Source organism: Sminthopsis crassicaudata, chromosome 5, assembly GCF_048593235.1.
Source record: "Sminthopsis crassicaudata isolate SCR6 chromosome 5, ASM4859323v1, whole genome shotgun sequence".
NCBI classification, from domain to species: domain Eukaryota; kingdom Metazoa; phylum Chordata; class Mammalia; order Dasyuromorphia; family Dasyuridae; genus Sminthopsis; species Sminthopsis crassicaudata.
The window spans coordinates 7,214,303-7,239,940 of NC_133621.1; the positions used below are offsets into that span (position 1 = coordinate 7,214,303).

At 41.9% G+C, this 25,638-nt stretch overlaps 1 protein-coding gene across 1 annotated transcript; it reads right to left on the bottom strand.

Annotated features, from left to right (window-relative positions):
• Window positions 1-17,079: 17,079 nt before the first annotated feature.
• Window positions 17,080-22,555, bottom strand: SOSTDC1 (sclerostin domain containing 1). Its single transcript, XM_074267128.1, has 2 exons — window positions 22,107-22,555; window positions 17,080-18,471 (listed from the first exon to the last, which is right to left on the bottom strand). The coding sequence occupies exons 1-2, from the start codon at window positions 22,345-22,347 to the stop codon at window positions 18,056-18,058; spliced, it is 657 nt and encodes a 218-aa protein (XP_074123229.1). The 5' UTR covers window positions 22,348-22,555; the 3' UTR covers window positions 17,080-18,055.
• Between the last annotated feature and the right edge of the window lie 3,083 nt (window positions 22,556-25,638).

A 25,638-nucleotide genomic window follows, 5' to 3' on the forward strand; every position in this document is an offset into this window, starting at 1 on the left:
CCCTAAGTTGAATATGAATTAACAGTATAACACAGCATTCGAAAAAGCTATTTTGGTCTTTTTTGTTTGTTTGTTTTACATTTGCCTTTATTTGTGACCCCGGCACTTAGCCTAGTGTCTAGCACAGAGTAGGCCCTTAATTATTGCTTGTTGATGATAGATAGGAGGTCCCAGTGAAGGGATTCAAGAAGGCTCCTATTCAGCAATTACCATCCTATTCAGTTGCCTGGGTTGCTGAGAGGAAACAGGGTAGCTCTCTATCCCATGCCCACGGCCTGGCCCATAATCTTAGACTTCATTAATAAAGGCACAATGGCAGAAATAGAAAGATAAACATCCTATCTTCTTCTGCTTTGTCTGCATTGCCTCAACAAACTCAAACAAATTTAGATGAAAACAATTGGAATGGGGAAAAGAAGAAGAAAGACAATCCCAAACTTTAAAGAATTGTTGGATGAAGAAAGGAGATTTCTTGGTCCCAGAGGATAGACAGCAGTGGGTGGAAGATGCAGATGGGAAGGTTATGAACTGTTAGGATTACCAGGTGAGAACTCAGGTTGTCTGGACAATTACAAGGTGAGAACTCAGGTTGACTTAACAGTTCTCTGGTTCAGACCTTTGGCTCAGGCCTTTAAAGGGAGTTTACACCTTAGGAATTTTAAGAGGAACAAGTTCATTGGTTGTAAGTAATTCCCACAAGCCCCTGGGAGTACCCACAAGTCCATTCTCTGGGAGGATAAAAAGAGGCAACATTGGGCCTGGACAAGCAGTCTGGATTGGGGAAGGACAAGAGCTGGAGGAGATTCAGAGCCAGGATTCAAGAAGAAGAGGCTGGCTGGAGGCCCCAGAAGCCTCCCAAGAAACCTGCTCATAGAGGAAAAGATTATACAGAAAAGAAACCTCCTCCCAGAGAAGGATTACAACTGAGAGACGATCAGAACTTTACAAAGAACCAATAGCTGGGAAAGTTTTGTCATTTCTACTTCCATTTCCATAACTTACTCTACATTTGTCTGCCTGTCTCTCCATCTCTTTATCTCTCTCTATTTATCTCTGGTTCTCTTGGCTTCTGTTTTTCTACTCACATAATCCCCATTCCAGCTGATTCTCTTACCACCTCTTACCTGAACTATTGCAAGATCCTGATGGATCCTCCTACCTCAAGTCTCTCCCCACTCCCAGCCAGGTTACTCTCCTGGTCAAGAAGGCCTCCCCATTGACAGCAAGAGAAATTGCAGATGCCTCTATTTGGTCTTAAAGTCTTTCACAATCTGACTCCAGTTTTCATGTGCTTTTTCCAGAGGCTTAAAATAGCACATTCCTCATCTTTCTACACTTTTCCTTTCAGGCAAACTGGCCTGCTCTTCCCTGTTTGCCAATTCCATCTCCCATCTCTGTGTCTTTGTACAAGCTCAGTACACTTCATGCTTGGAAGTTCCACCTCACTGGATCCCCCCATTCATTCAATACTCCGTTCAGATGTTACTGACTAATGGAAACTTATCCCAATTCCCCTGGTTAATCATAAAAACCTGTGTATCACTTTGAATATCTATATTTTGAATTTGCTTTCTCCACACATGCTATCCCCACCCTGCTCTCCCATCCAGAGAATAATGGTTGTTTTTGTCTTCCTTTCTCCAACAGCCTGGACAATTCCTGACATACAATAGTTGCTAAATAAATGCTTTTTTGGCCGAATGAATAATTGAAGGAAAAATTCCCTTACAATGATAGCCATGGCAAAATAGTCAGGGTCAGCCAGGGAAATAGTGATTTCACTGGAAGTCTTCAAATAAAACCTGGGCACCCATTTCTCATTGATAAGTGAGTCTTTTTCACACAGGAACTGGAATAGATCCTTTTCAATCTTAAAGGATTATGGCTTTGTATCCCTAGATATGTGCCTGATATATGGGAAATAATAAATATTTTATGTATTTACTTATCTGTCTACCTGCCTGCCTTTCTATCTAGCTTCTTAATTATGGGGGTGGTGGGAATTCTCATTGCTTTCTACCAGAGCCAGGCACTTAGTAGGTACCTAATAAGTGCTTGTTGACTGTTCTGCTTATCTCTTTGTCTAGCTAACTCGTGTTCTAATTCCATTGAATTCTCTATAAAATTCTATGAGAGAAAAATATTTACAGGAAAACTTTATTATATATTTATTGGAAGGTGGCCGTGCATAATAGATTTGCAGTTTAACGTACAGTCATCTTTTTATGCTCTGTTATGAACATTCTTGTTTTATTTCAAAAAGTTAAAATAAAATATTATAAATGCTTATTGAATGGAAAACAATTCTGTGCCTCTAAAACAGAAATCTCAATCTATACATCATTAACATTAATAAAAGAGAGCTATAGAAGGATAAAGTGATGAGAATTTTAACATACAAATATAGGCCATTGCAAGATTTTATTAATGTTCTTTGTTGCAGAAAATGTTCCTTCATAATTTGAGCATGTAAAAAGGTCAAATGAATTATTCAGTAATTGGGTTTCCCTTTGTGCTCAACTATAGCAAATCAAATAACACTTCCAGTCAGTGTAGAAAATCTATTAAATCACTTAATAAAGAGGAAATGCAACACAATCATGTCCTTGAGTTAGGAAAACTTTTTTAATGATTTGTTTTACTTGTCTAATATAGAAATGAGCAAAAGGAAATAATTTCCACATTTAACCCAGTGACCAGTAAGGTCACTCTTTTGTTAGTGCCATCAAAGTTTATAACAGACACCAATTTTATGGGGGGAAAAAACATTTCATCACTACTATATAGAGATTAGCAAAGAGACTAGAAAGTAAGGGGAAAATAAAGATCTTAGTGAGATTAAAAAACAAAAATGTACAAATAAAAACATCTCTGAACATTGTTTTTTTCAAATCTGTTAGAGATATTGATATCTGGGGAATCAACTTACAGGCTTGTTGTGAATATCAAATGAAATAATGGAGAGAAAGCACTTTGTGAGCTGTTAAAATGCTATATAAATAAATATAATAAATAAATGTACATACCTTTTTTATGCATCAGCCTCCCTCCCCAATCAAAACAGGATCAATGAGGACAGGTACTCTTGTCATTTTTGCTTCTGAGTATGGATTAGGAGAAAGCTGTGGCATCTCATTGCAGAAGACCAACAACAGATGCTCACAGCAATTCTGAGGAGCAGAGTGGGGCAGTCAGAGGTGGAGGGGAAAGAAGAGAAGCTTCTGACAAGGAAGCAGAAAAGCTAGTAAGCAGATCTTGATGTTGGCAGCTCAGGACAAGAGAATTGTTCCAGTGAGGGCACAGCCCTAAGAGAGTGAATTGTTTGCAGAGTATTCTGTTTGCTACCAGTGGAAACTTTTTTGAAACTTTGAAACTCCTTTGTATAATGAGGCAATTTGTTTCCCTTGTAATTTGCTTGCTACTCTATCCCAGATAAGAAAGTTGTTCTTTGATTTTTGTTACTATTCTTTACTTTTCTTTACTTTTTCCCTTTTGATTACAGACCTTCTGTAAAAACCATTCCAGTATTTTTGCCAAGAAAACCCCAAGCTGGGTCATGAAGAATTGGACACAAATGAACAACAATTGAATAATAACACTCATTTGATAGAGAATAATGCAATGGGGGCTTGAGCCCTATTCTATAATTATAATCACCTAAATTACTCCACCATGAATGTGGAGGAAGTGAGGAGTTCCACAAGTATATGATCAGTCTCCGATAGATAATTATTATTTAAGATTTGTAGAACTGAAAGTGAATTGAAACTATTTAGCAGTATAGAATTTCTTCTGATAATCCCACATGATACCCTTCATATTACTTTTACATACATTAGCTATTGGGATGTCTCTTTATCAACTCATTTCTATGCTGTTTCTAACTTACAGAATTGGGTTGCAAGAAAAGCTTTAACCTATGTTCTAATATCTCATTTTTTTGGTGTTTCTATTTTTCATGTCTTATCTATCAACTATTTATTTGTTCCCCCATTTACTAGTAAATTTGTTTATTTGCAGATTTATTTTTCAAGGTATTTTGCTTAGATATAATTTCAGCAGTGTAGGAGGTTTCCAGAAAGGAAAACCCCTATTCCAACACATATTGTCAATTGTTCTACAACTTTTAATCTCAGAGATTTGCTTGGGCTATTGAGAAATTAGGTACAAGGTTATTTGTATAAGGTCATGCAGCCATGTGTATTAGAGGCAGGATTTGAAGCTAGGTATAAGGATAAGTATAAGTCATATAACTTGATTGACTCAATCAGAGGTGTGACCTAGGTGTAAACAAATTTTCCATCATTGAGGAGTAAAATGCTTTGAGGAGGGAGCTCAATGGATATTCCAAATGTTCTGACTAGACAATTTTGGTAAAAATGGCCTAATTCCTAAAAGCTAATTAAGACTGATAATCCGTGAGGAGCTCATTGGAGAGGGCCTTACCAACAATAGTGCTGGAAACCCTAACCCCTTAGGGTTACTCCTAGAACACTGAAAAGAGATGCAATCAGCCACACTCTGAAGATTAGTATTATCCATATGAGTAGAAGTTGGGAGATAGTCTACCAGTAGTGTGACACTACAGTCTTTCTGGACCTTGAGACCAGCTTTGAATGAAATAAACCAGGCTCCTTCTCAATGTTATTGATGAGAGTAGGAAAATAGATTCTTTATGGGTGTTTTATCATCCTTCTTTAATTTATCTTTCCTCATTCTAGAGTTATGGGATTAAGTCCCTTCTCTTAAAATTGCTAGATATGAACTTTTAATGGTTGATGAGAAATGTTGCTGTTATATGACCTTTTTCTCAAAGAGGCCACAATACCCAAGAGGGGATGCTATGCCATGCAAGTGACTTATATTTAAATAAGGGAGGGCTGTGGAGAGACTTACATGAACTGATGCTGAGTGAAATGAACAGGACCAAGAGATCATTATATACTTCAACAACAATACTATATGATGATCAATTCTGATGGACGAGACCCTCTCTGACAATGAGATGAACCAACTGAACCAGCCACACCCAGCGAAAGAATTCTGGGAGATGACTATGAACCACTACATAAAATTCCCAGTCCCTCTATTTTTGTCCACCTGCATTTTGGATTTCCTTCACAGGCTAATTGTACACTATTTCAAAGTCCAATTCTTTTTGTACAGCAAAACAACTATTTGGACATGTATCCATATATTGTATTTAATTTATACTTCCACATATTTAACGTGTTTTGGTCAACCTGCCATGGGGGGGGGGGAGGAGGAGAGGAAAAATTGGAACAAAAGATTTGGCAATTGTCAATGCTGTAAAATTACCCATGCATATATCTGGTAAATAAAAACTATAAACAAACAAACAAACAAACAAACAAACAAACAAATAAATAAATGAATAAATGAATAGATGAATGAATAAATAAATAGATAGCTAGATAGATAGATAAATAAATACATACATACATACATAGATAAATAAATGAATAAATAAATAAATAAGTAAATGATTGGATGAATGAATAAATGAATGAATGAATAAATAAATAAATAAATAAATGAATGAATGAATGAATGAATGAATGAATAAATAGATAGATAGATAGATACATAAATAAATACATAAATAAATAAATAGATGAATAGATGAATTGGTAAATAAATAAATAAAGGAGGGCTGGGCAAAGTCACCAGTGTCACTACCTCAGAGCCATCTGGGTCCAGTGGCAAGACATAAATTAAAATGACTGGAGATGGCCCTGAATACAGGGAGAGACCTAAGCTTTTTTTAAGTCAAGGTCTTTCCCAGGTCTCAGTCTGACTGAAGCAATGCCCAATGAGTGATTAAAACTAGGTAAGGGAGATATACCCAGATAATTTTGCTTTAACTAAAGTTAAAAAAATAAAAATCAGGAGCAGCTATCATGATCTCAAAGAAAAAGCAAAAACAGATCTAATTAAAACATTAAGGAAGGAAACTACATTTGCTTAAAAGTTATCATAGAAAATGAAGTAAATATTAATTAGAAACCTATATGCACCAAGTGATATAACATTCAAATTCCTAAAGGAGAAGTTAAATGAGTTGCTGCTGAAAACAGACCCAAAACTATACTAGTGGAGCATCTCAGAGCTTGACAAATCCAATCAAAATGCTAATAAGAAAGAAATTATGGAAGTGAAAAGAATTTTAAAAGTTAGATATAATAGACTTCTGGAGAAAATTGAAGAGAAAATAGCAATACATGGCACCCCCACCAAAAATGATCATGTAGTAGGGAAAAGAAAAATCTAAAAATCAAATGTAGAAAAGCAGAAATATTAAATGCACTCTTTTCAGATCATAATGCAATAAAAAATACCTTCAACAAAGGGCAGTTGAAAGATAGGTTAAAAATTAATTGGAAACTGAATAATCCTAAAGAATAAGTGGGTCAAAGAACAAACTGGAGAAATAATAATTTAATTAAAAAATAATGACAACAATGAGACAATATGTCAAAATTTATGGGATGCAGCCATAGCAGTACTTAAGGGAAATTTTTATTTTCTTCAATTCTCACATAAGTAAAAAATAAAAAGAAGATCAATGAACTGGGCATGCAACTATAAATATAAACCAGAAAGAGAACAAATTAAAAAGCCCCAGTGAAATACCAAATTGGAAATCCTAAAAACAAAGGTGAGATTAATGAAATTGAAAGTAAGAAAATATATGAGCTATTGAGCTCGTACATAAAACTAGGAGCTCATTTTTTGAAAAAAGAAAGACAGAAAGGCAGATAAACTGTTGCTTAATTTGATTTTTAAAAGAAAATCAAATATCCAGTATCAAAAAATGAAAAGGGTAAGTTTGCCACCAGTGAAGAAGAAATTAAAACAATCTTTAGGAAATAATTTAGTGAATTCTATCTCAATAAATCTGATCTGACAATCTGAGTAAAATCAAGGAATATTTGTAAAAATATAAATTGCCCAGATTTACAGAAGAGGAAATAGAATACCAAATAATTCCATTTTAGAAAAAAAGAAATTAAATAAGCCTTCAATGATCTCCCTTTAAAAAAAAAATCCCTAGGGTCAGATGCATTCACAAGTAAAATCTATTAAACATTTACTTGTGGCTGATGAAAATATGTAAAATAAGAAAGAACTTAAGGGAGGACTATATGACTGCCATATTGAAACAATTAAATTGCCTCAAGAAAACCTTTATCTCCTCCCATCCTTGCAGAAGGTTTTATTCATAAAGATCCTTTTCTTGGAATTCATCATCAACTTTGAGCCTGCATAAGAATGAAGGCCTCAGTTATCCACAAAGAACAAATGTGCAAATACAATAGTGTTTCATATATTCTCATGAACTCTTCCAGGAAACAGACTTTCAGATCATAAATGAGGGAGGTTTTCATTAGTAAGTTGTTTCTCATTGACCTACTTGATCCCATTTTTTTTTTTTTGGTGAAACATTCTACTTTCTTCTTAAGCTTTTTATGTCTTGTCTTAGCCCAACTGTCACCCATTGGAATAGAAATGCCAGCACATTCATCCATGATTCTGACCCACGTTGTGAATGGAATGGTGGGTTCTCATCTTGCCTTATTTCTCTCGTCGTCATTGAATTGTTATTTTAAGAATATCAAATGGCTTTAATTCTTCTCAGTTCCCTCCCAGACCCCTAAAGAAAGTTTAAAAAAATAATACTTCTCAACTAAGGAAACTTTACAATGACATTTCAATAATACTGGAGGATATATGGACTTAAACTCGTCTGGAAGATAGCAAGGATCACAGAGTGCCAGATTCTGAGTTGGAAAAAGGCTTTGAGTTCATCTTGTCTAATGGCTTTATTTTAGAATTGAAATTGGGGCTCATAGGGTTGTAATGATGGCCAAGATCACAAGGGCCTCAAAGAGTCACACTGGGAATTTACTGCAGGAGTTTGTTATTGTCTTCAGAAGTCAATTATTCATGGAAACAAATGGATCTGAGCAGGCAGAATCAAGAAGACATGTTGACTGATTAAATGATGAGGGAGAATGAAGAGTCATTGCTTGCCCTTCATTGTCCAAGAGGACCATGACATTGATGTAATATAGCTTCTATGGGTGACGGCAATAATTTTAAGGTCCCCTGACTTTAGGTTCTGTTCCTACAATCTATCAGTGATTCTAAAACTTCAGGCTTTGTAATCTATGATCCTGAGGCCTTTTGATCTAAGAATGCTATTGTTCTGTGAATGATTATAAAAGTCATCTGGCCTAGGAATATAATAATATTTCTTCCCTTGGACATTAGGGAAGATACATTAGTGATCCTGAGACTATTGTTCTAATAATTTGTCAATGATTTCAAGTCTTCTGACCTTAGATTAGTCCTATAAACATTACTGTCCCTTGGTCAGTGATAACCAAATTCTTGAGACAACTTCTTGGTTCTACCTCTAGGCCATAAAATCAGCATATCAATAACATGAGGAACTGGATAAATTTGTCTCCTTTCTCTTGGTCCTTTGCTAAATTCTTTTTTTTTTTTTTTTTTTTTTTTTTTTTTGAGGCTGGGATTAAGTGACTTGCCCAGGGTCACACAGCTAGGAAGTGTTAAGTGTCTGAGACCAAATTTGAACTCGGGTCCTCCTGAATTCAGGGCTGGTGCTCTATCCACTGCACCACCTAGCTGCCCCCCCTTGCTAAATTCTTAAGGAATTTAGCCCACTTTTATAGGCATTACAATTACGATAAACTTTGTTCTTGACTTGGACATGGGTTCAAGCCTACAAATTCTTTTGAGACACTTTATGAGACCAGTCTGCGATCCATAACCATTTGGGGTCCCTTCCCAACCTCAATAACATCAGAGAGAGCATGCCATGACATGCAAAGGAATTGGACTTTAGTGAGGGAGGGCCTCACTTTCCCCTCCAGAGTCATGTGTTTCTAATGGCCACAGATAGCTCAAGATAGAGGTTTCCCTGGATAAAATGGGAGACCCTGGTCTTTTTAATTTAAGGTTTTCAACATATCTCACTCTGACTGAGGCTGCACCCATTCGGTGATTAAAGCTAGTTAGCAATTGAAGCAAAGAATCTCCTCTTTCACCTGGTTAAAAATAAATAAATAAATAAATAGATAGATAGATAGATAGATAGATAGATAGATAGATAAATAAGCAAATGAATGAATGAATGAATGAATGGATAGATAAACAAATAAATAAATAAATAATAGATGAATAAATAAGTGAATGAATGAACGAATAAATAAATAAATAAATGGATAAATAAATGAATGAATGAATGAATGAATAGATAAATAAATAAATCTGAGAAGGGAAGACCCTCAGGATTTTCTGACCAAAGCAGAAATGGTTGCTATTTACATTCAATCTGAGTTGATCTGAATTTAAACTACAGAGCTTCCAGAATAGAAGCCTGGGAGATGGGAATTGGTGGGTTATTGACTTGAGGAGAAGAATCTGGAAAAGACATAAATTAAAGGGGCAGGTTAAAGTTTTGCATATGGCAAGTTTCTGCTGTCTGATGCTTTGTGGTGGTAGCTGGTGACTGATGATCAAAAACATGACTTTCATTGACTTGATTGGGAAGATCTTCTCAAATTCTCCCCAGAGTTTCTCCGCTTCTTCATGCCCTGTTTCACTTCTTACCACAGGAGGTGCTGTTGTCTTCACAACAAAGGGATTCCTCATTTTTGTCTGCCTTTTGTTAACATTAATCATGAGCTCTGCAAAGGGAGCCAACCCAGAGTCCTGTGAAATTGCATTTTGGTGTACAATGAACTGAGAAACACCTGTAAGCTTAGAAATTACTTCTTCTAGTTCCCTCTACTACTAATAATATACTTTAATATAATATTTAATATAGATGATATCATATGATCCTCACAACAACCCTGATATATGAGGCAGGTGGTTTTGTTACTTCCATTTTACAGATGAAGTAACTGAGACCAAAGTTAAATGACTTGCTCAACATCACATCACCAAAAAAGATCTGAGATGGGATTCAGCTTTGGCCTTCCAGTTGCCAAGTCCACTTCTTTATTTTCTATGTCGGATTGATATCTATTTATCGGGCACTGGATAATGGCTGTATGTGAAGTTATTAATAGTTAAACTATTGTTTATAGAGACATTTAAAATTGTGCTATATTTAGTTCTCTCAATTTCCCTTTCACGCCCCCAGCAACCATAAACACAAGGCAAGAGAGTTACCTGAAACTGAATATCATGGAGTTTTGGTCCATTTCCAGAATCAGGATGACCTAAGAATGTCACACTTATTGGCCAACCTTTTGGCATCAAGCTTCTCTCTTTTTTGCCAGACAGCTGGTCTATTCTCTTGCCAGGATCACAATCAAAGCCTTTTCAGATTGGTAGCTTGTCCTCTGCTGACCTCAGAGTCATAAATGCAGAGCCCCCAATAATAATGATAGGAATTAGATTTGCATTCAGATTTATACTTTCATGGAATCTCCCAATAAGAAGGAACTTCCAGAGCCATCAAATAACACTTGAACTAGTTAGTTACCCATCAATTATACCCAATGGATACGATCTCATTTATGGTTCAATTTTTTCTTGAAAATCTCTAGTAAAACATACCCCAATATGCCTTGGGGAGGCTCATTCTACTTTTGAATTGTCTTAATGCTTTAAAATGTTTCCTTATACCATACTTACATTTATCTCAGATATTTTATTGTTCCTGATTCTGTACTCTTAGGATAAACAGATCACATTTCACCCCACTGCTACCCTACAGTCCTTCAAACATTCCAAGATAGCCCTTGGACACTGTCCAATTTATCCATGTCTTTACCAATATAACCCAATTCCCAAAGGCTCTTGGGAAGTAGAGGTTGATTTTATACTTCTGTGAGTTCAGAAGTAGATGTAGTACCTTGAGAGAATGTTCAATATGACACATCTACCAGAGTTTCTTCAAGAGAAATATATAGACAGAAGACCCTCTGATGGGAGAGAAAAAGGATTGTGGAATGGTAGCCATGTGTGAGAAACCAATGTCATCCTGTCCTTGGATATGCTATAACTTCAAGCAATCCCCAGGATAAGTTTCCTGGGGAAGAATGATTGTTCTTCCTAACTTCATTGGATTCAAGATCTCATCTTATCCCCAGACAAAGAGATTATTTACTCTATTTGTTGATAATGTTCTAATCTATATAATTTTTCTGATTTTGATTCCCTATTTTTTGAGCATATAGATTAATTTGCTATACTCATGTATGGTTGTATGTGGTTGTGTGTGTGTGTGTGTGTGTGTGTGTGTGTGTGTGTGTGTGTGTGTGTGATTAGTATTCAGAGTAGAGGGCTAAGCTATTCTTCCTTTTAAAACCAATCATCAGAGAAGCAGCATTTTTTTTCTGTACCTAACATACTCCTAAACCAGAAAAATTTGAGGAAAAGCAAAGATATAATTAAACTTTTTTAGTCCACTAAGATCTAAAAATCTTATTTTTTCTGCCACATATCACACTTAATAAGTGTTTTAGACTTTAAGATCTTTTTCTACTGGCAAATAGTAGGGATATAATAGATGTTTGTTTTTTTGATGGTCTAGTTAATCCTCCATCACTTTGTCCTTGTACAGTTGTATACGTTTTGAATCAAGTTACTTTTAAAGCAAAGGTCATGGTCCACTTTGGTAAATCTTAGTAGACCAAAAGCTCAATTTAAACTTTCTTATTGAGTTTTGTTTAGTTTTGTCTGACTCATGACTTTATTTGAGGTTTTCTTGGCAAAGATACTGGAGCATTTTGCTATTTTCTTATTCATCTCACACATGAGGAAACTGAGGCAAACAAGGTTAAGTAAATTGCCTAGGGTCAGATTCTATATTTGAACTCAATAAAATGAGTTTTCCTGATTCCAGACTTGATACTCTATCCATTGCACCTAATTTAGGAGTATGCTAGATTCAGAACATACCAAATACTCATTACTTGAAGACCCTGGAGCCTTTCTCAGAATGCATGAAGTAAAATACATAGGATCACAAAAAAGCAAACAAAACACCAATTATATGGAAATACACTTACTTTTTTTGAAGCTCAGGAACTTCAGTTTAAAACCCACTGCTTTAATGAAGTGGTAAATTTGGTCAATTGATTCAAACTCCTTTGAAAGTAATTAAATCAATCCTTGTGAAATATAACACAGACTGTTGGCCACCAAAGCCATGATTTTTTGGGGCAAACTACTCAAAAAATGGTCTTTTCTGTGCAGCAATGTGGGCTTTTCCAATAAAAGGAAAGATTTCGCTTTGGTCTTTACCAATTGAGAAATTTGAAAAGAGAAGGAATAGATTTATTTATTGCTAATGAACCCAAAAGAGAAAAAAGGGGCACAAGTTACTGAAAAGAAAGATAAAGCATAATTACTAAAATTTTAGTTATTAAAAGCTGGAGACCTGACACAAAAGAAAAAATGGTTAGAGATAGTTAAAAAAAATTACAGTGCGATAGCTTCAATGCTTTCAAATTCTATACTCTTTTGAAAGCTAATTCCTAATTAAAGCATGCTCTCTAAGCAATTCCTTATATAAGTGGTATTCCTTATATGATGGTTGGTATAAAAACATCCATTAAAAAGACCAATAAACTGTGAGCCAGTAGTCATTGATGAGATCTGCCATGTACAGAAACATCAGCAAAGGGCCTTGAATTCAACAAATTCAATATAACAAGTATTTGTTAAGCATTGTCTATGTACCAGACAGTGCCAAGGGGTACGAAGAGAACTTCCATTTTGTTGAGAAGAAATTTGAAGAAACTGGAGATGTTGAACAAGAAGAAGGGTAGAGAAAATGATCACTTTCAAGTATCAGAAGAGCTGCCCAAAAAAGGGCTATGTTTGCTCAGTTTGGTCAAAGAAGAAGGAAGGAACCATGGAAAGAAATGTGAGGAAGCAAAAGAAAAAAAAAAAAAAAAAAAAAAAAAAACAACTTCCTAACAATGAGATCTGTCCCAAAGTGGAATGAGTCACTTTTGAAAGTGGTTTCCCATCCTTGGCGGTCCTTGAGCACAAGCTGAACACCTTCGTGTTGGGGATATTGGGTAGAGAACTCTTGTTTAGGTGTGGATGGGATGAGATGCTACTTGGAGTCCTGTCAACTGTGATTCTATATTTGTGATGGCAAAGACCTATAGGTGATGGTGATTTTTCCCATCTCTGTCACAGGATTTCTTTCCTATTAGGACAACTGAAGTCATATTGATTTAAGACATTTCTATTCCTTTTGCTTTAGCAATTAGTTGACCCTAGCTATTCTCCCTCCCCTTCAAACCAGCCATAAATCACAAATGCTAGCTCTGTCCATATGTGCTGGTAAGGATACATTTTTTTTTGATGAAAGTGACAAAAGATTTATTCTGAAACTCTCCTCTTAAGGCAGACAGCTCTTGCCACTACTGAGAATGAAAATCAATAGGATGGGGAAGTGTACTGGGAAATGGGAAGACTACGAATGAAGTGAAGTGAGAAACTCATGTGCTGCTTTGTGAAAATCTTGAAACTTTCTCCTGTCCTTGCTGTCACAGACAAGAAATACCTCGATAGGCCTGCCAGCTGTGGGGGAACAGCGAATGATGTGCCTTTTCGATCATGCTGGACATAATCATACACTTGCACAGGAGGATCACTATGAATTTATTTTCAATCAAGTTTCCAAACATGGAAGGCACAGTCTGGGCTTGCCACTGGCATTCTGAGTCAACACCACCCTGCGGTGATTCCACAGTCTAGCTGTATAGTTTACAAAGCCTGCAAGCACCAGGACCCACTACAGGATCAGGGAAATGTGCAGCCCAGTGAGGCTGACCAAGACCTGGGAAGTTGGAAGTTGCTGAGCATAGCTACTTGGGCAAGTTTGTAACATATAAGCAACACATACATACACATACACATACAGAAATCCACACACGCACTCACCTAGTGACAGAATGTCTGCTTGGCTCCTAAATCTGTCGACACATTTCAGTGTAACCTGGAGCTATGTTTGTGTGGATGTCAGTGAAACACAAATCAAAGCCTAGTGCTTGCTCACCAGGGAAGGAAATGCATCTGAGGAAGAGAATGGGCCTTGAGCTCCAATGCTGCTTCTTTCCCAGATAGCCCAGATGCAAAGAATATCTCAGCCAGCCTTCTCTACTGGGATGTTTGAACACTCTTTGCTTCTTTAATGCTGGATTTCTGCAGGAAGGATGCAAAGGGCCAGCTTTGAGTTCAGCAGAGATTTCCCGAAGGGCTATGAAATGATTTCCAAGAGTATGCTAATGCTGAGTTGGCTTTATCCCCCCCAGGAGAAGGGAACTTGAATGTGACACCTCTGATTGGAAGAAAGGTCAGAGCAAATTCTTTAACTCTGATGCAAAATTCCAAGTTCTTACTCAACAATGTGAACACCATGATGGTGCAGATAGCTGAGGGAGCAGGACCACAGGGTGGCTCTGGACTTCTGCTGTTGACCCCAGGGTATCGACCCTTCTCTGTGACCTCCAAGTTGGAACCCTGCATGCCCCAAGGGAGGGCCAGGTGGTAAGAGCTATGGAATCGGGGACACTGGATCATCGACTGTTTCTCAGAAGAGGTATTATATTACTTGAGTGCTCAGGGAGCAATTTGAAATCATTTAGCTAAGTGTTACTGAGAAGGTCATTTCAGAACTGCTAGACTGAATGGATATGAATGATTGATTTTTGGAATGTGCATAAAACTCTCTCTCTCTCTCTGTTTCTCTATCTGTCTGTCTGTCTCTCCTCTCTTTTCTTCTGTACTCTTTTCTTCCTCATTCCCTCTCTTTCTCTCTCTTCTCTCTGGTTCCCCCTATTTTGTCTTACCTCTTCTCTCTGGATCTTTCTTCCTCCTCTTCCTCCTCCTCCTCCTCTTTCTCCTCCTCTTTCTCCTCCTCCTCCTCTTCCTTCTTCTTCTACTCGTCTTCCTTTTTCTTTCTTCTCTACCTCCCTCTTCCTCCTCTTCTGCTCCTTCCTTATCTCTTTTCTCTCATCCTCCCTCTTTTGTCTCATCTCTCCTCTCTTCTCCTGTTCTCTTCTCCTCCTCTTCCTTCCTTCCTTCCTTCCTTTCTTTTTCTTTCTTTCTTTTCTTTCTTTCTTTCTTTCTTTCTTTCTTTCTTTCTTTCTTTCTTTCTTTCTTTCTTTCTTTCTTTCTTTCTTTCTTTCTTTCTTTCTTTCTTTCTTTCTTTCTTTCTTTCTTTCTTTCTCTTTCTTTCTCTCTCTCTTTTTTCTTTCTCTCTCTCTCTCTCTCTCTCTCCCTCCCTCCCTTCCTTCCTCCTTCCCTGCCCCCCCTCTCTCCTGGCTTAAGAAGATGAAGCATTTCTGAATTAGGATTTCTGAAACTGGGAATTTCTAGATTCCAAGGACCTGGTTTCATTCCTCTTTCTGCCACATGAGTACTTTGGGATGAGTCATTTGCTTTCTGTATGGGTCAGTTCTCTAGGCTGTAAAATAAGGACTAGCTGATCTCCAAGGTCCTCTCAGCTCTCAATCTATGGTTCTGTCATTTGCTTAGATTTTTGGAATTGGAGACATAGAGACCCCCTGGTTCAAGCCATTTCTCCAGTCACCCAGCGGCCCCAAGGCTCACTGGGTTCTCTGACCATTACCTCCCTCCCCATTCCACTCCTAATCTCAGAGTGGGTAATAATATGACTAATAGATGATGCTCATAAATGACTTTCAGAGTCCTTTATCTCTATCCTTTACCTGATTCTCAGAATAGCTCTAGGACCTAGATGCAACTGCTTCAATTGAAGCCCAGAGAGGTGACATGACTCACCTTGTGCCACATCACTCATGCAAGATTGGGACCCAAGCTCTTGATTCAAATTGAGTTTCCTTTCTCTACATAATGTTACCTTCCTAGAGGAAGTTTCCCAAGCATCCCAGATGACTAGTGGACATCCATCAGGGGAAATGGAACACTGTGAGTGTTCCTAGTTTCGAATCTCAGTTAGCTATCAAACTAGGCATGTAGTTTGTGAACATTTGTGAATCAGTCCTTATCTTGATCTTTTTTCTTTTACTCCATATAATGCATGGTTAAATTCTGGGATACTGATGAGGCTACAGAGGATAGTGGGGAGATCGCTGGATTTGGAATAGAGGATTTGAATCTCAGCTTAGCCACTGCTTGGGTAAGCATGAGTAAGTCAATTAATCTCCGAACCTATTTCCTTCTTTGTAAAATGGGGGAGTTATATTTGTCATTGTGTAATGTCCCTTCCCAGTTTAATTTGATAATTTCAGACTACTTTAATCTGCACTTCTTTTGCTTAGCTAGTTTAGCCTATGTCTACTTAATGGGACAAGACAAAATATTTGCTTGACCCTGGTTGAATCTATTGCTTTGGTACTGTGTAAATATAATTTCTAAATTCAAATTAGAAATTAGCCCCCTTACCCCCCACCAAAAAAGCATATACCTACTCTTTTTACCTCTGTCAATTGCCATTTTGTGTTTTTTTCCTTTTCCTTTGCTTTTCTTTGCTAAGGCAATTGGGGTTAAATGACTTGACCAGGGTCACCCAATTAGGAAGTGTTAAGTGTCTGAGGCAAGATTTGACTCAAGCTCTCCTGACTTCAGAGCTGGTGCTCTATCCATTGCACCATCTAGCTGGCGCTCTATCCATTGCACCATCTAGCTGGCCCCCATTTTGTAATTTTTAAAAAACAAATTGACTAAAAACATCTAAGTCCAACTAGAACTGTGAAAATGTGAAGAACTCAGCTACACTGAATCCCTTTCTAATGCCCAGAATCTCTACTTTGTGATCAAACCCTTGGATATTCTCCTTGCCCCTCCCACTCCCATATCTCACACACAAGAGGACTAATCCATATGAGTCATTTAAGAATTTCCCAGCCCCCACACCCATTAATAGCACACCCCCTTTTAGTACAGAAACTCTCACCAAAGTGTTCATGGGACTTGCTGACAGGGTGGTAATCTCTCCTTCTTTATGAGATTAAGTGCTGTAATTCATGCAGACTCACACACTTTCTGACATGGTAGCTACCAAGACCAGGAGATCTTTAAGTCATGTTTATTTTTGCAGAAAGAGGTCAATGCAGTTGAAAGCCACTGGCCTTCCCTTTGAATTGCACAGATTAAACAACAAAAACTAGGACATATTTTAGCTTTTACAAAGCATTTATATATAAAAAAAAATCCAAACTATTGATAATGTTCACAATGAAAAATATATAATATATATTTATATATAACAAGAAGACTAAGACATTTATTTTACATATGTACAAGATGAATATTCATTGTTGTTTTTCCCCAACTCAAATCACAAATCATGGGAAAATATTTAGGTATGTGAAAAAGCTACAAAACGTTAAAAAAAAAAAAAAATGAACATTTGGGAAAAAAAACCACATGTCCAAGCTCATTAAATAATCACACTGACAAATAAATAGTTCTTCGGATTCAATTTGCAGCTGCTGCCATGCATTTCTGGCAAACATGATAACTGGAGGTGAGCATGCAAGTCGGATTTCGTACCATGAACTTTGGAGAAATCAATGGGTCTCATGTGGAGCAGAAATACCAGACATTCATTAAAATACTCAACAGGGGCACTATTTCTTGACTCGTGAAATTTTCCCATGAAAATTCATAGTGAAGCACCTTTCTGAAAATAAAATGCAAGTGAAAATTCATGGTAACAATTCTGCGCCTTTTGGATTAGCTTGGGGGCAGGAGGGAGTCACAGAGGGCCAAGGCTCATCTTTCAAAAATCATATACATTAAATCTTGGCGATGGGTTTAGAGAAAAATTGGTGCTTGCACGAACACCCATCCTGAAAAATCAGAAAAGGAAAAACAATTGTCCCCAAGAAGATCTTTATATATCAGCTGCCTTCTGGGCTTGAGCAAAGCAACAAGTTGAGATTTGGAAGTGAGCACACGGCAATGAAAGAGTTCATTCTTGATGCAGGATGCCCTGTGGAGTACAGGACCACCGATCAGCTCTGGGTGAACGCCAAGTGCCTCTCTAGCTCAGGCTGTGCTTGCTAGCTTTGCTGGCTCGTTTCCGCTCTTTGTGATGTGATGCAGGTTTTGAGGGCGACATGCTCTCATAGTTGTGGCTTGACTCATTGTGCTGCCGAGTGTATCTCTTACACTTGCAGGCAGTGACCACGGTGATCTTGTAGGTCCGGGTGCTTCCGTCCTGGCACTGGAGCTGGATGCGCTGGGTGCGTGTCTTGTCATTGACGCAGCGCCATTCCTGGGAGCTCCTTCGGCTCCAGTATTTGGTGCCAAAGCTTCCTCCAATCCAATTGGGGAGCACGGGGACCGGCAAACATTCTCCGGCACATACCAGCTCCTTGAGGGGATTGATGCTGGTACACTGGCCATCGGAAATGTATTTGGTAGAACGCAGCTCTCGGCAGCCCACTTGGGCTCGACCTGCAAAACACAGAGAAGGGAGAAGGGGGGTGGTCAAAGGCTCCACCAAAAGCAAGGATTCCCAAACCAAATCTGTAAGAGCAAGAATCACCCTGCAGTGATGCTGATGCAACACCAGAAGAAGCCACCCATGGAGGTCTTGCAGCCCAAGGGTCTCTAATACTTCCAAAAGGCCTCGGGGATCTGAGGTTTTTGAGCTAAATTAGAAGCAGTGTGCATAGAACACTCCTTTTGTCAAGAAGTCCAAAGGTCTTGGGTTCAATCTCACCTCTCCTGCTTAGTATACGTGTGCATTCCCTGGACAAGTCATTTAAAATCACAGACTCAGAGATGGAAGAAACTTCAAGACATGTAAAATTGAACCCCTTTGTTTTACAAATGGGGAAACTGAGGCATAGAAGGTTAACAATTTACTCAGGGTAAATTGATATGAGTTTAAGCCAGGATTGGAATCCAGAACTTCTCCACTTCAAGGTCAGTACCCTATGCACCTAGCCTCCCTGGGTCTCAATTTCCTCCTTTGTAAAATATGGAAATCGGACTAAATAAACGGAGGTTCCCTCCAACTCTGCTCCATTAACATGTGATCTGATTACTTATCCTGGTATTAACTGGAAAAAAATGCTCAACTGCTAAAAATAGGTAGAAAAGTATGTTCATTCAGCAGTTGCCAACATCCATAAACTTCCTTGTCTTTCATGTAACTTAATTGGCTACCGTGCTTGGTATCACTTGATCTTCCCCATAAAGAGGTGATCTGTAACTCCCCTGCCTTGTTGCTTGAATTTGGGGGAAATCACCCCCTCAGTGTCCAAAGCTGCCTCTCTCCTCATTGGAATTCTATCAACCGACTTGAAGAATCATGCTTCTCGTCGTGAATTTCTAAGCTGTCATTTTTGCCAGCAAGAAGCTATGATGGACGACGGCTGATGTCCCTTAGACAAAATATCCAAATGCCCCAATCGGGAAGCTTTGGTTGTCGGAACAACTTGACTTCAATTCTCCTGAATTTTATTATAGCAAAGGCTCTGGCACAGCCAAGATTACACTGTTGAGGGAGAACGGATACTCATTTCCTGCAAGCTGCCTGCAGAAAGCCAGAATGAAATCAGAGGTCTCCTTCGGTGAGCACTTTCCTGTCACTGGCGATGTTCTGGTACGGTAAACCCAACACACTAACAAACCTGTGAGTGATTGATGAACGTTACTTTGGGATCAGAACACACAATGGATGCTCTCATTTACCATCGAGAGACCGAGGCAGAAAAAAATATGCAGAAAAGGAAAACTCAAATGTAATTCATTATTTAGGACCTCTGAAGGGGTTTCCACCTGCGTTCCTTCTGCCAACAGTGGAAGCCAGCTACAGTAAGGCAGTGGCTGAAAGGTATTCCTTTCTCCTAGAAATGTGGCCAGGGTGGGGATGGTTCTCATTAGCTGGGGGCCTCAAGGTAGCCTCCCATCCTGCAGCTGTGCCGGGGAATGTACCTGGCAGCAGCTGAGGAGATGCTGGGGCCTTTTGTCTATCGTGGCTCTTGGGAAATCGTCTCCCCATTTGTGCAGTGACAGTTCACTGACGATGAATGTTCCCTGCACTGCTTAGTAATCTTGTAATAAGCAGAGATTTCCTGTGCACTCAAAACCACCCAGGTTCAAGAAAGGTGACACACCTTAATCTGTATGGAAAGACATGTCTCTGTTTCTGCCTCTGTCTCTGCCTCTGTCTCTGTCTCTGCCTCTTTCTCTGTCTCTGCCTCTTTCTCTGTCTCTGCCTCTGCCTTTGTTTCTCTGTTTCTGTCTCTTTCTATGTCTCTCTCTGTCTCTCTCTCTCTGTCTCTCTCTGCATGTATGTGTATTTATGTGTATGTGTCTCACATACACACAGACTTTTGCTATAACTTTGAGAGTAGAAGCCACTCTTGTGGCTGGAGGGTAGACTTGAAGAAGAGGAGGAGGAGGGAAGGAGAGGAGGAGGAAGAAGGGCAGACAGAGAAGGAGGAGGATGAGGAGGAAGAAGAGGAGGAGGAGGAGGGAAGGAGAGGAGGAGGAAGAAGGGCAGACAGAGAAGGAGGAGGATGAGGAGGAAGAAGAGGAGGAGGAGGAGGGAAGGAGAGGAGGAGGAAGAAGGGCAGACAGAGAAGGAGGAGGATGAGGAGGAAGAAGAGGAGGAGGAGGAGGGAAGGAGAGGAGGAGGAGGGAAGGAGAGGAGGGAAGGAGAGGAGGAGGAGGGAAGGAGAGGAGGAGGAAGAAGGGCAGACAGAGAAGGAGGAGGATGAGGAGGAAGAAGAAGAGGAGGAGGAGGGAAGGAGAGGAGGAGGAGGGAAGGAGAGGAGGAGGAGGGAAGGAGAGGAGGAAGAGGGAAGGAGAGGAGGAAGAGGGAAGGAGAGGAGGAAGAGGGAAGGAGAGGAGGAAGAGGGAAGGAGAGGAGGAAGAGGGAAGGAGAGGAGGAGAAGGGAAGAAGAGGAGGAAGAGGGAAGGAGAGGAGGAAGAGGGAAGGAGAGGAGGAGAAAGAAGGGCAGACAGAGAAGGAGGAGAAGGAGGAGGAAGAAGAGGAGGAGGAGGGGAGGAGAGGAGGAAAAAGAAGGTCAGACAGAGAAGGAGGAGGAGGAGGAGGAAGAAGAAGAAGAGGAGGAGGAGGGAAGGAGAGGAGGAAGAGGGAAGGAGAGGAGGAGGAGGAAGGGCAGACAGAGAAGGAGGAGGAGGAGGAGGAGGAAGAAGAGGAGGAGAAGGAGACTCCATCTCCTGTCTCTTTGAAGAGCCCGGGCCAGGCACTCCGGCTCTCTGCAGATCCCGGGCAGAGCTCACCCAGACAGTGAAAAGCAGAAGCAAGGATGGCTGGAAATGAAATGAATGGCAGGGGGGGCAGCGCCCCCTCCCGCCTTCTCCCTCAGCGGGGAAGCAGCAGAGGTAGTTCGGGCACGGAACACTCAGACAAAAAGGGAAAGCTCCCCTTAAGGGGGCACTTTCTTCATACTGAAATGAGCAAAAGCCTCTACTCATACTTCGGGTTCATAAGACCTTATAGACTCGTCTCTTTAGAGCTTGCGGACCTTGCCCATCCTCTGCTCGCAGACCGAGCGGCACAGAGCATCTCCTCCTCCCCCCATTTACAGAGGGGGAAACTGAGGTTTCCGTCTAGAACGTTCCCTGGGCTCCCACAGAAATGCCCTTTTCTCCTCCTGCTCTCCCACCCGTTACAGTGGGATGTCTTCGGTCTGTCCTTCTGGTGGCACCCGGGAGTCTGGGGGGGGGGGGGGATTCCAGAGCGTTTCTAGCAGAGTTTATTTTGTTATTATTATTTTCCTCTTTAAGACACGCAGATTTTGCCGGGCCGCGGGGGCGCGGTTCTGGGCCCGGGACGGTGGGGAGTCCGCTCCCCGGGGGGGGGGGGGGGGGGGTTGGGGGAGTGCCCGGCCGCCCCTCCCCCCCGGCCCCCGGCTCCTTTTACCGAGCCGTCACTGGCAGCGCTCAGCGAGGAGTGCAGGTTTCTAAGCGCGGGGAGCTGGCTCCCAGATGGGGACGCCCCCCGGGCCGGGCGGCCGGGGATGCCCGAGCGCAGCCCGGGGCCCTGCACGCCTCCGCCGCGTCCGCCCGCTCCCGCCCCCGGGGTCCCCTCGGACCCGGGCCGCACTTACTGTTCCGGGCCTCGAGCCCCGAGGTGGCCCCGCCGGCCGGGAGGCGGCCGCCGTGGCGAGCCTGGTTCAGGGCGCTGCTGTTCCCGCCCCCGCCGAGGCCGAGCGCCGGGGCCCCCCCCGCGGCCGCCTTCCCCACGTGCGAGTACAGGAGTTCCGTGGCGTCGTTCTTGAACCCGGAGCCGCCTCGGGCCAGGACGCACGCCAGGAGCACCAGCGCCCCGGGGACGGCGGGCAGCCGCATGGTGAGCGGAGCCGAGAGCGGACGAGCCGAGAGAGCCGCGCTGGGGAGCGGAGGGCGAGCGGGCGGGAGGCAGCCTCCGCGGCCAGCCTCCCTGCCTCCTCTGGGCCGGCGGCTCGGGTCCCCCCGCTGGCGTCCGTCCGCCGTCGGGGCGTGTGGCCCCGCGTCCAGCCGCAGCCTCCGGCGCGCCCCTGTGCCCGCTGCTAGCACGCCCGCTCCGACTGGGAACTTTCTCCTGCCTCCCGACATTTATAGAGACGCTGGGGGTGGGGGGAGGGATGCGGAGGGGGCGGGGCGGCGCTGGCCCGCCTTCAGGTGTAAAGTGGCCCCTCGGCTGGAAGGAGGGGGTGGGGGAGGGAGAGCAACCCTCCCTCCCCCCTCCTTTCCTTCCTTCCTCCTTAACTCCTTCCCTCCTGCTCCCCCCACCTCCAGGCGAGACCCCACAAATGCATTTTGCCCCTGGAAGAGCCGACGGGGGAGAGCGGGGAAGGAGTCTCGGATCCCCTGAGCTCCGAGGGACCCCCCTTTCCGCCCCGTCCCCTCCCGGTGTTCTCGGGGGTGTCCCTCTCTTCTCCCCTCTGGCCTCTCCCGGCCCCTCCCGGGCCCCCCAGAAATGTCTGGGCACGATGAGGCTGTCAGACGGAGGGGCGGAAAGCTCCGACTCAGCCCCGATCTGACTGCAGAGAACCAACTTTTAAAAGCTCATTGTACCCAAATGGAAACTGCCGCCAGATTCAGGCGAGCGGGACGGCTTTGGTCTGCCGGAGTGCTGCGTGCTCCGATTCCTGTGGCCCAGCGCCTTGGTGGGGCGCGGAAAGGCCAACCCCACGCGAATCCATCTGGCTCCACGACGAGCTGGCTATCGCAGAGCGCCGCGCAAGCCGGGGGGAGCCCGGCGGCTCCAGGCTTTGCCGCTGACTCGGTACCCGTCTATCCCTCGGCAAATCACTACTCTCTTTTAGGACTCAGTTTCCTCGTCTGTAAAATGAGGGGACTGGCCCCTGAAGCCCCTGTGGTTCTGAGTGTAGGATCCTATTCCTTTCTGTGCCTCATTTCCTCATCTGTAAATGAGCTTCCACTTAGGGGATATTGGATCAGTTCGAAATTGTTTTCAAAATTCAAATTCATGCTCCCGCTATACGGAAGGGAACCAGATTCCAGAGCAATATCCAGATTCCTTCGGGATAGACACATAACGTTTTGCTTTCACGTCGCTCTGTAGGCTTTGCAAAGTTATTTCTTCCACGGACCCTGGGACAGCGGGGTGGGGGTGGGAAGGGAATAGAGGAGAGGTGCTATTATTATCTCCCTTTTACAGAAGATGAAAATGAGGTTGCTTTGCCCAGAGACCGTGGCTGGATAACAAATATCTGGGAAGAAATCCAAAATATGCCTCCTTGACTCTAATTCCAGCCCTGCCCCGACAGTCCTTCTGCTGGAGAGCCAACGTCTTGCTCTGTAACTCTACATGGAATAGAGGCTCAAGGGATAAAGGCCCTACCCTTTTCCCCTCACCCTTTCCAAAAGTTTTAAAGTTCCAGCTGCTCCAGGAAACCTGCCAGCTGTGGAGAACATCTGCTGCGGACTTCTTTGCAAGGTTAGGGTGGTTTTGGTTAGTTGGGCCCATGAGTGGCTATCAGGCTGAACACATAAGAGGACTTTTGTTTTCTCTTTTCTACTCGGCACTGGACCTATTTGCGTGGACGGTCCCTCATGTAGTTAGGATGGAAAGTGGAAACCGATTATCCACTTTCAATAAGAGATGAAAAAAAAATAACTTCTTTAAGCACATTTAATAGCAGACCATCGATTTCAATTTGGAGTGCGCAGAAATAATCTAATCCACTTTCCTTATTTTTCAGCTAGGAAACTGAGGCCTAGGAAAAAAGTGACTTCTCCAAAGTCACAGGGGGATGTGACAGAGGCAAGATTGGATCTAAGAGCCTCTAATCCAGAATCCAGCCTCATTTCACCATCTCATCCTTCCAGTCTTAACAAAAATTCTGGAAAAAGCCACTGGAAAGGAGTGAACTACTTCCTTGCTCTGATTTTGACTAGTGACTATCTCATCTTAATGTGAAAGAAGTCAAACTTCTTACTGTTGATAGAGGCTCCCCCTTCAGTGCTATTACTGAGAATTCAATCATGACATTAGCACTGCAACACTATTACGACATAACTCATTTTAAGCAGGAGGCCAATACAGTTTTCCCAAAGGTCTCTCCTCTTCACCTTTAAGGAGTTGGATCCAGGCAAACAGCTAGGAGTTGTTCCAATCACTCTGAATCTCCATTTAGGAAAATGCCTAACATTTATTTAAACAGATTGGTCTTTCTGCCTAGGTGTCTATTTCTAGTTCGAACCCCCATTCTTTTGGCAGCTAAGGCTCATTTTAGGTTCCTGGAAACATTTGGGTAATGATTTCTTGTCCATGGATAGGAATGGAGAGAGGGTGGAGAAAGAACCAAAGTTTTCTTGGGACTTCCTTCAACTCTGAAGTACCTGGAGAGCAGATGACTTTCCTCGACACCTCCCTTCCTTCATAACTCAGTGCTCCCTTTGCCCCTCAGGAGCATGCTGGAATGGCAAATTTGCTCTAGTCTCTCAAATCCAGACCCTTGGAATCTCTTCCTCTGAGTCTGGTAAAGCCATTGAAGATATCCTCTTCCCTTCTCCTCTTTCTTCTGAAGAAATCCAAGTCTCCTTAGCCCTTCCTTGGTATCCCACTTTTCCCCTGTGCTATTTGTATCTATTCCCCGGGCTCTGAAGGAGCCTCTATTAGGATGACTTCTCCCTGCCTTGTCTCCTCCCTGGAGAGGAGGGCTCAAGAACTTCTCATTTAGCACTGCCAAACTTCTTTCTACTAAAACAAATGGTGGCCATGCTCACTCTGCTATTGGAACAAACTTAGCATTGAAGATAGCTAACACTTACATAGTGGGTTTTAGTTTGTAAATTATTTTACCAGCATTGCCTCAAGTAGCCTTCACAACAGTCTCTAGGACAGGTATTAACATCCTCACTTTGGAGGTGCATCCTGAAGGTAGGAGAGGTAAGTGTACCAGGGTCACCCAGAAGGGAGGTTTGATGTAAGTTTGGGACTTCAGGTTTCTCCTGACTTCTGGTCCAATCTCAGCTTCCATGGTGACCAGGGCAGATGTGTACTTTTTGCCATCCTGGACCGGTACTGAATCCTGGGTCTAAGCCAGTGTAAGAGGTAAGATAAAACAATTAAAGGGCTGGGAAAAAGCCAGAGCTGTTGGAATAGCCCATCCTCAGACCTCCCCTCTCCTT

Excerpts from the sequence above, each read along its gene's own strand:
- SOSTDC1 (XM_074267128.1), bottom strand. The coding sequence starts at position 22,347 with ATGCGGCTGCCCGCCGTCCCCGGGGCGCTGGTGCTCCTGGCGTGCGTC. Across the intron at positions 18,472-22,106 it reads GGGGCTCGAGGCCCGGAACA|GTCGAGCCCAAGTGGGCTGC; the intron begins GTAAGTGCGGCC and ends TGTGTTTTGCAG.